The 9,882-nt window shown below is 54.3% G+C and overlaps 1 protein-coding gene across 1 annotated transcript; it reads left to right on the top strand.

Annotated features, from left to right (window-relative positions):
- Positions 1-3,539: 3,539 nt before the first annotated feature.
- Positions 3,540-9,380, top strand: LOC144724768 (proto-oncogene Wnt-3). The gene is made up of 3 exons (XM_078604155.1): positions 3,540-3,774; positions 5,995-6,260; positions 8,901-9,380. The coding sequence occupies exons 1-3, from the start codon at positions 3,648-3,650 to the stop codon at positions 9,378-9,380; spliced, it is 873 nt and encodes a 290-aa protein (XP_078460281.1). The 5' UTR covers positions 3,540-3,647.
- The last annotated feature ends 502 nt before the right edge of the window (positions 9,381-9,882 follow it).

The raw sequence follows: 9,882 nt of genomic DNA, 5'->3' as shown, positions 1-9,882 counted from the left end.
CGATGTCGCGATCCACACCACTCCCGCACATTCGCTCATTCCATTGCTCCATCTCTGCGGTGGTCCGCACTCTATTGCGCGCTGAGTCACTCCGTCACGAGTCTCGAACACCGGCCCGTCATCATCATCACCATCATCATGATCAACATCATCATTAACGTAATCAACATCACCATCGTCATCACCATCTTCAACATCATCACCATCATCAACATTATCAATACCAGCACCATCAACAACGTCATCAACATCACCATCATCATCAACATCATCACCATCATCGTCACCATCATCATCACCATCGTCATCATCACCATCATCGTCACCATCATCATCACCATCGTCATCATCACCATCACGACCATCACCATCATTACCGCCATCGCCGTCCCTTCCAGCGCTGATGCGTCCTGCCAAGACCGCTAACTTTTCTTAACTCAACTAAACTTGTTATTTTACCAGGTCAGGCCTGCTGAGCCATACGGCTGTTTTTCAGAAGCGACCTGGCCACAAGTGATAGCTCAACGAAGTGGCTTATCACGTGGACATTTGTAGCAGCCAAATACTCTAAACGCGTGACGTTGATTCTAATTGCGGAGGGAAAAACCGGAGGACCCGGAGAAAAATCCACGCGACTACAGAGAGAGAGACACGCAAACTCCAAATATACAGCAACAGGCGTCAGGGTCGGGATCGAACCTACGACCTCCTGCATGTCAGGCGAGGTAGTTAACATATCTTAGCCACCGTGGCGTCTCTTCTTCGTATCGTTGTTCCATTTTCCCTGTCAGTGTACCACTTTCTTTTTACACCCTGAACATTATCCATATCCGCAGTCAACTCCGAACGTAGGTTGATTCGAAAGCCAATGCCACAGTGTCAACTTCTCAGCCGGGAGATGCAATCGAACCGCCGCGCCTTCTGGACTGCAATTTCGGCCAGTGGTTGACCACCATCATGCCAGGGGGGGGGGGGGGGGCAGCCACCCCACGTGGTCAACGCGTCTGACGTACGAGTCACCCTCCGCGTTCACATGCCGAGGACCGAGAAGCTGCCACATCCAGTGTCCAGATCACGGGGAGCGCGTCTCATCCCGGCAGATCTCGGAAGCTCCACAGACTCCCAGCCTGGACAGCACTTGCATGGGATACTACTTTTACCATGGAGTAACAGGTGTTATAGGCTGCTGCGGTTCTTCGTTGTCGGCAGTGGGAGGGGGGGCGTGGGGGGGTAGCACGTGTGCTGACTCGCTGCGTCACTGTTCCAAGCGATGTTAATACGCGCTCTGTGTGAAGTGCGTGATTATTGTGTGTGTGTGTCTGTGTGTGGGGAGCGGTGGTGCAGCGGTTAGCGCGCTGCGCTATGAACCTGGCGACCCGGGTTCGATTCCCGCTCACGGCTAACACCAGTGACGATTATCTGAACCGGTCCTGGGCCTCCCCTAGGTCGACTCAGCCTTAAATGAGTACCTGCTGCGGTGTGTAAACATCGCCACTGGGGAGACAAAGGCGGTCGGGCGTGGTGCTGGCCACCCACCCCCTCGTGTACCGTTCTGGCCTTCATAGGTGCTCGCTAACAGCACTTGCCCCTACAGTCTGTTAAGGCTATACGGGGGATCTTTATCTTTGTATTTGTGTCTGTGGAGAGCGGTGGTGCAGCGGTTAGCCGGCTGCACTGTGAACCCGGCGATCTGGGTTCGATTCCCGCTCACGGTCAATACCAGTGTCGATTTTCTGAACCGTTTCTGGGCCTCCCTTAGGTCGACTCAGCCTCAAATGAGTACCTGCTGCGGTGTGTAAACATCGCCACTGGGGAGACAAAGGCGGTCGGCCGTGGTGCTGGCCACCCACCCCCTCGTGTGCCGTGCCGGCCTTCATAGGTGCCCGCTAGCAGCACTTGTCCCGACAGTCTGTCAAAGCTATACGGGGGATCTTTGTTTTTTGTGTCTTTGTGCATATACATACCGTGTGTGTGTGTGGGTAGCGGTAACGCAGTGTCTAGAACGCTGCGCTACGAACCCGGCGACTCGAGTTCGATTCCCACTCACGGTCGACATCAGTGGCGATTATCTGAACGGATGATGCTCAACAGTGACGCCGATGACACGGACCTCATGATGATGATGCTGATAATGATCACTTATTCTACTGCCGACGCTGGTAATGTTACTGCTGCTGCTGATGATGCCACTGCGATTAGTTCTGCTGCTGCTGATGGCTATTGTACAACGCGAGGCACTTTTGATGATAACATTGTTAATTTTGAACTTTCGTGACTGCAGGAATTACTCTTTGGTTCTTTCGGTAAAGTCACGTATAAAGATAAAATTATAAATTAAATACTAGCATACGACGTTTCTATTGCAACACAAGCAATCATCATCAGGTATAAATGAAATAGAAACACAAATCTAGTATACTTAGAAATGTAATGTAATACAACAGAGAGTCGGATAACATAACAGTCAACACCCTACCTGGTTGATTACGTTCTTCCTGAGAATGCTAAATTTGAGAGAGAGATAAAACACAGAACCAGAGACATATACACAGTCGTATGCTAGTATTTAATTTATAATTTTATCTTTATACAGAGGGATAACATTGTTGTTACGGCTACTGCTGATTCTGATCTGACTGATGAGTCTTACCACCTCGCTGTCATTCACGTGTCTCATTCATCGTGTTCCACGTGTCTCTCTCTCTCATTCTGCTCCGATAGTTTTTTTTTCGTTCTTACGTACATCTACTCCGCGCGTATCTCGTTCATTAAATTCACGCGTTTGGTTCCATGTAGCTCTCTCTCGTTCAGTTATTCCTTCATTCTACTCCAAGTATCTCATTAATTCTGGTCCACGTTTTTCTCACTAATTAATTATGCTGCACGTTATTTCTCATTAAATAAATTACTCCATAATTCATTCTGCTCATTCAGTGTTTCATTCATTGAGTCTGCTTCATGTGCCTCTCTCATTCATTCATGAGTTCTGCTCCACGTTTTTCTCACTCAATCATTCATTCTGCTCCACGTGTCTCCACTAATCTTTCGCTCGCTTTGACCCACGTGTCTCTTATTCGTTCACTCATTCATTCTCGCACTCACTCGCTCGATCACTGAGCGTCTTATCCCTACTCCCCTCTCTGTCCGCCTGTCCGTGATTGGTGGTGATGGTGGCTATGGTGGACTATGGGGAGCGGTGGCGCAGCGGTTAGCGCTGCGCTCCGAACCCTGCGACCCGAGTTCGATTCCAGCTCGCGGCCAACACCGGTGACGATTATCCGAACCGGTCCTGGGCCTCTTCTAGGTCGACTCAGCCTCAAATGTGTACCTGGTGCGGCGTGTAAACATCGCCACTGGGGAGACAAAGGCGGTCGGGCGTGGCTGCTGGCCACCCACCCCCACCCCCTCCTTCGTGTGCCGTGCCGGCCTTAGCACAGGTGGAACTCGCTAACAGTACTTGCCCCATCAGTCCGCCAAGGCTATTACGGGGAGTGTGGAATCTTTGTCTTTGTCCTTGACCGTGACTCCACAGGTCCCTGGCCGTGGGGAACCAGTACGCGGCTCTGGGCTCCCAGCCCGTGCTGTGCGCCTCCATCCCGGGCCTCGTGCCCAAGCAGCTGCGCTTCTGCCGCAACTACCTGGAGCTGATGCCCAGCGTGGCGGAGGGCCTCAAGCTGGGCATCCAGGAGTGCCAGCACCAGTTCCGCGGGCGGCGCTGGAACTGCACCACGCTCAGCGACAGCCTCGCCATCTTCGGGCCGGTGCTCGACAAAGGTGGGCGGCGGTGCTGGGGGTGGGGGAGGGGGGAGGGAGGGGAAAAAGGGGGGAGGTGGGGGGGGAGGGAGGTGGGAGGGAGGGAGAAGGTGGGGGAGGGGGGAGGGGGGTCGGTGGGGGAGGGGGGAGAGGTGGGGAAGTCAAGGAGGGGGGGAGGTGAAGGAGGGGGGGAGGTGGGGGAGAGAGAGGGGGAAGGGGGGAGGTGAGGGAGGGGAGGTGGCGGAGGAGGGGGAGGAGGGGGGTGGTGGGGGGTGGTGGGGGAGTGAGGGGGGGAGGTGAGGGAGGGGGGAGGTGAGGGAGGGGGGGAGGTGAGGGAGGGGGGGAGGTGAGGGAGGGGGGAGGTGAGGGAGGGGGGGAGGTGAGGGAGGAAGGGGGAGGTGGGGGAGGGAGTAGGTGAGGGAGGGAGGGGTGAGGAGGTGGGGAGGTGCGGGAGGAGGGGGAGGGGACACACACACCTGGGCCAGGGACTAGTACCAGGGTTGTCCAGACTTAGAGGGGGCTCCCCACCCCCCCCCGCCAGCCTCACACAAAGAGGACCCCAAAACGGACCTGGTTGTTTTTGGTCGCGCATGAATCACAACAACGACAACAACAACGACTGATTTACCCCGTGAAGGCCGCACTGCGTCTGAAGACTCCTGTACCAGCAGGGTGCTGATAGGCCAAGGCGTTCATGGCCATCGCCAGTCAGTTTCCTTGTCTCTGCGTTGTTTTTTTAAGCTCTCCGATGAGCACGGTTGGCTAAGTATGGTGCGAAAGAAGTTCAATATACAGAGATATATACATAGCTCTGCATCTATTCACCTTTTTTGGTTTGGCCATGTTTGTTTGTTGTAGTACGGACTTAGAATGATGGCTTTAATCTAAGTTGTCTTGTGGCTGTTGTTGTTTGACCTGCATCCCACTGGGATTTTTGCACAGCGTTGGTGTACGGTGCTTTTTTTTCTGGAAGACTTTGCAGTTTTTTCCTGGATTTTTCTGTTTGCGCATCGTCACTTTAAGATGTTTTCTTGTTCATATTTTAGATTTTTTGTTTGTTGCGGTTGCACCCGATTCAAGAGCCGAATGGCTCACAGGGCTATACCAAATAAATGAAACTGAAACTGAAAACCGCGGGAAGGGGGCAGGGTACGGCAAATCTGGGCGACTGCCCCGAGCCCCGCACTTTGGGGGGGGGGGGCGGGGGGTTGTGGCCCACGATTCGACGTCACGATGTCGGATGTAAGACTTGCCCCCTATGGACGACCCTGGGAAAGAGAGGAAGGCATGGGAAATGGAAGCGAGAAGGGAGAGAATGGGAAATAATTATAATAAGATGATGAAGACGATGATTTTAAAATCAACGGAAAGGCAGGACAGATCGGGAGGGCGTGGAGAAGGAATGACCGGGTCACGATGTCGGGGATGATGAGAGGGTGATGATGATGATGAGAGGGTGATGATGATAAGAGGGTGATGGTGGTGATGATGATGATGAGAGGGTGATGATGATAAGAGGGTGATGGTGATGATGATGAGAGGGTGATGGTGGTGATGATGATGATGAGAGGGTGATGATGATGATGATGAGAGGTGAGGGATTCCGCTGTTGCCCATGGCGAGAGGGCTTCAGCAAAGATTGAGTTCCTGTCGTGTCGCTGTTCCGCATTCTATCTTTAGTCTATCTTTATGAATATCTATGTGTGTCTCTGTATGTCTCCGTGAGGCTCTATGTAGCTCTATGTATGGATGGATTGAAGGATGGACGGGTGAACGGATGGATGGACGGACGGTGGATTTTATGAATAAATGGACCGATGAATGGAATTAGGAAAGACCGATGGAATGTAAAGACGAACGGACGGACACGGAAACAGACACGCGACCACTGGACATCCCCTTGAAAGAAAGAGCTTCATAGCTCGTCGGATTCCTCCGCCATAAAATAAACACGCCGATCCCGATTGCGGCAAAACACGCGCGCACGTGCGACATCTCTGTTCAAGTTCAAGTTCATGTATTAGGTATAGCCCTGTGAGCCATTCGGCTCTTGAATCGGGTGCAACCGCAACAAACAAAAAACAAAAACACGAACAAAAAAAACATCTTAAAGTGACTATGTGACTGAGTGCAAACAGAAAATCCAAGAAAAGACAGCAAAATATTGCAGAAAAAGCACCGTACACCAACGCTGTGTTCCTTCCCCTACCCCCTCCCCCTAACAACCCCAATTCGCCGCAGCGACACGCGAGTCGGCCTTCGTGCACGCCATCGCCTCGGCCGGCGTGGGCTACGCGGTGACTCGGGCGTGCGCCGAGGGTGCCTCCGCCATCTGCGGCTGCGACACGAAGCACCGCGGGCCCCCCGGGGAGGGCTGGAAGTGGGGGGGCTGCAGCGAGGACGCCGACTTCGGGGTGATGGTGTCGCGAGAGTTCGCGGACGCGCGCGAGAACCGGCCCGACGCGCGCTCCGCCATGAACCGGCACAACAACGAGGCCGGCCGCCTGGTGCGCTACCGCCGCACTGATCGATATTGATCACGAGCACCACACGAACACCGACCACTACCGCCGCACTGATCGATATTGATCGCGAGCACCACACGAACGCCGACCACTACTGCCGCACTGATCGATATTGATCATGAGCACCACACAAACACCGACCACTACTGCCGCACTGATCGATATTGATCGCGAGCACCACACAAACGCCGACCACTACCGCCGCACTGATCGATATTGATCGCGAGCACCACACAAACGCCGACCACTTCCGCCGCACTGATCGATATTGATCGTGAGCACCACACAAACACCGACCACTACTGCCGCACTGATCGATATTGATCGTGAGCACCACACAAACACCGACCACTACTGCCGCACTGATCGATATTGATCGCGAGCACCACACAAACGCCGACCACTACCGCCGCACTGATCGATATTGATCGCGAGCACCACACAAACGCCGACCACTTCCGCCGCACTGATCGATATTGATCGTGAGCACCACACAAACACCGACCACTACTGCCGCACTGATCGATATTGATCGCGAGCACCACACGAACGCCGACCACTACTGCCGCACTGATCGATATTGATCGCGAGCACCACACGAACGCCGACCACTACTGCCGCACTGATCGATATTGATCGCGAGCACCACACGAACGCCGACCACTACCGCCGCACTGATCAATATTGATCCCGAGCACCACACGAACACCGACCACTACTGCCGCACTGATCGATATTGATCGCGAGCACCACACGAACGCCGACCACTATCGCCGCACTGATCAATATTGATCCCGAGCACCACACGAACACCGACCACTACTGCCGCACTGATCGATATTGATCCCGAGCACCACACGAACACCGACCACTACTGCCGCACTGATCGATATTGATCGCGAGCACCACACGAACGCCGACCACTACCGCCGCACTGATCGATATTGATCACGAGCACCACACGAACACCGACCACTACCGCCGCACTGATCAATGTTGATCGCGAGCACCACACGAACGCCGACCACTACCGCCGCACTGATCGATATTGATCGCGAGCACCACACCCACCACCACCGCCCTTGTTTTCCGTCGTCAATATTGATCACACGCCCCACACATCCACCCGCCACTACCCCCGCACGTGATCAATATTACACACAAGACTCACCACTACCACCGCCACTACCGCACGTGATCAAAATTGATCACAATCCCCACACATCCACTTCCGCCACCACTGTCACTCCCGCAGCACCTGATCAATATTGATCACAAGCTCCACACACACACCCCACCACTGCACCACCCCACCACCACCATTGCACTATTGAGACCCCTAGATTCATATTGATCACCTAATCATACCTACTGATCACGTATTGATATAAGTGCCCTACATCTGTCTATTGATCCCCTATTGAGTGAGCATTAATTTCCTCTCCGTAAATATTAATCACTAATTGGCTCCAAGTTTCATAGAGTTGTCGCTATTGATTCCTATTTACCAGCGTTTTATATACAAATCGATATTGATCACATATTGATCCTTAGTTTACCCCACACACCACCTCCAGTGACCACATGTTACATCTCTCCATTCCTTCCCAGTAGCGTAACGAGCGTGGCCAAATCTACGAGTTGGGGGGCCCCTCCCCTTGACAGCCAACCATGAGATTTGTTTTCAACAGCAGTGGAAATTAACAACAAACTCGCGTCACGATGCGATTAGCCAAGAAGCCCCGCGATTTAGAATCGCCTCTAGGGTGCGACCGTGCGAAACAAATCAAATATTTGTGGGGAGGCCCATCAAATATTGGGGGGGGGGCCCATGGGGAGGGGCCATGGGGGGGGGGGGGGCCACCCGGACAAATTGCCGCACCGCCGCTGAGCCGATAATGGAGTCACTACAGAGACAGAGATCCCCCGTATAGTCTTCACAGACTGCCGGGGCAAGTGCTGTTAGCGAGTAGCAACCTGTGAAGGCCGCCACCCGCACACGAGGGGGTGGTGGGTTGGCCAGCACCACGCCCGGCCGCCTTTGTCTCCCCCAGTGTTGATGTTTGCTACACACCGCTACACCCGCTACTCATTTGCGGCTGAGTCGACCTAGGCGATGCCCACGGCCGGTTCCGATAGCCGTCACTGGCGTTGGCCGCGAGCGTGAATCGAACTCGTGGTGGCTCAGCGCGGGTCGCCAGGATCATAGCAGCAGCAACAGCAGAGGTAGTGGCTCACCACAACTATTCATACTCTTAGGTTTTTTTCGGTAAAGTCACGTAGGTAAAAAATGAAATAAAAATTAATAAAAGTAAGATAGTTATTTTTTATTAATAAAAATTAAAAATTACTAAAAGTAAAATAAATATTTTTTATTAATTTTATTTTTATTTTTTACCTACGTGACTTCACCGAAAAAACCTAAGAAAATGAATCCTTGCAGTCACGAAAAGCTTCAAATCTAGAATTAACCACAACTACACCATGACTACACCACGACTACACCACGACCACACCACAACTACAACACGACTACACCACGACTACACCACGACCGCACCGCGCGCTCGCCAGGTGACTTACACGCCGCTGGTTCCCTTCCACCCCCCCCTCCACCCCCAGTCCATCCTGGAGCACATGCAGCTCAAGTGCAAGTGCCACGGCCTGTCGGGCAGCTGCGAGGTGAAGACTTGCTGGGGCGCGCAGCCCGACTTCCGCGCGCTCGGCGACCACCTCAAGGACAAGTACGACAGCGCCTCCGAGATGCTGGTGGAGCGCCACCGCGAGTCGCGCGGCTGGGTCGAGACGCTGCGGCCAAAGTACCCCCTCTTCAAGCCGCCCACCGACGGCGACCTGGTCTACTACGAGACGTCGCCCAACTTCTGCGAGCCCGACCCGGAGACGGGCTCGTTCGGCACGCGCGACCGCGCCTGCAACCTCACCTCGCACGGCATCGACGGCTGCGACCTCCTGTGCTGCGGCCGCGGGCACAACACGCGCACGGAGAGGCGCAGGGACAAGTGCCGATGCGCTTTCCACTGGTGCTGCTACGTGAGCTGCCAGGAGTGCACGCGCGTCTTCGACGTGCACACGTGCAAGTAGATGGCGGGTGGGTAGGGGGGGTGGGGTAGGGGGCCCAAAGGTAGCGGTGTTCACGGCGTGTTGCGGAGGTGCACGGTTCGGATTCAACGGGCCAACCCGGTTAATACTGCTCGGTGCATACGTGTGTGTGTGTGTGTGTGGTCGTGCGTTAACCGTACCTGGTGCGGTGTGTAAAATCAGCTGCCACTGGGGGAGACAAAGGCGGCCGCGCGCGGTGTTGGCCGCCCACCCCCTCGTGCGCCGTGCCGTGCCGGCCTTCATAGGTGCCACTCGCTAACAGCACTTGCCCCGACAGTCTGTTAAGGCTATACGGGGGGTGGGGGGATTTGTGTCTTTGTGTTAACCGCGTGAGTGCAACGGCGCCCACTGCGTCGCAGTTGGAGGTGAAGAGACGCCGCGGAGTCGTCGTTCTAAAACGAGGAGGGAGCGTGAGGAGGCCACCGCGTGCCGGGCCGAGTGCGCGGTCCACACATTTGGGCAGAGAGAAGGGAGGAAAGGAAAA

The sequence above is a fragment of the Lampetra planeri genome, chromosome 21, assembly GCF_965212315.1.
Source record: "Lampetra planeri chromosome 21, kcLamPlan1.2.h2, whole genome shotgun sequence".
NCBI classification, from domain to species: Eukaryota; Metazoa; Chordata; class Hyperoartia; order Petromyzontiformes; family Petromyzontidae; genus Lampetra; species Lampetra planeri.
Note: the sequence above shows the minus strand (reverse complement) of the source record. Positions and strands in the feature narration are given on the sequence as shown.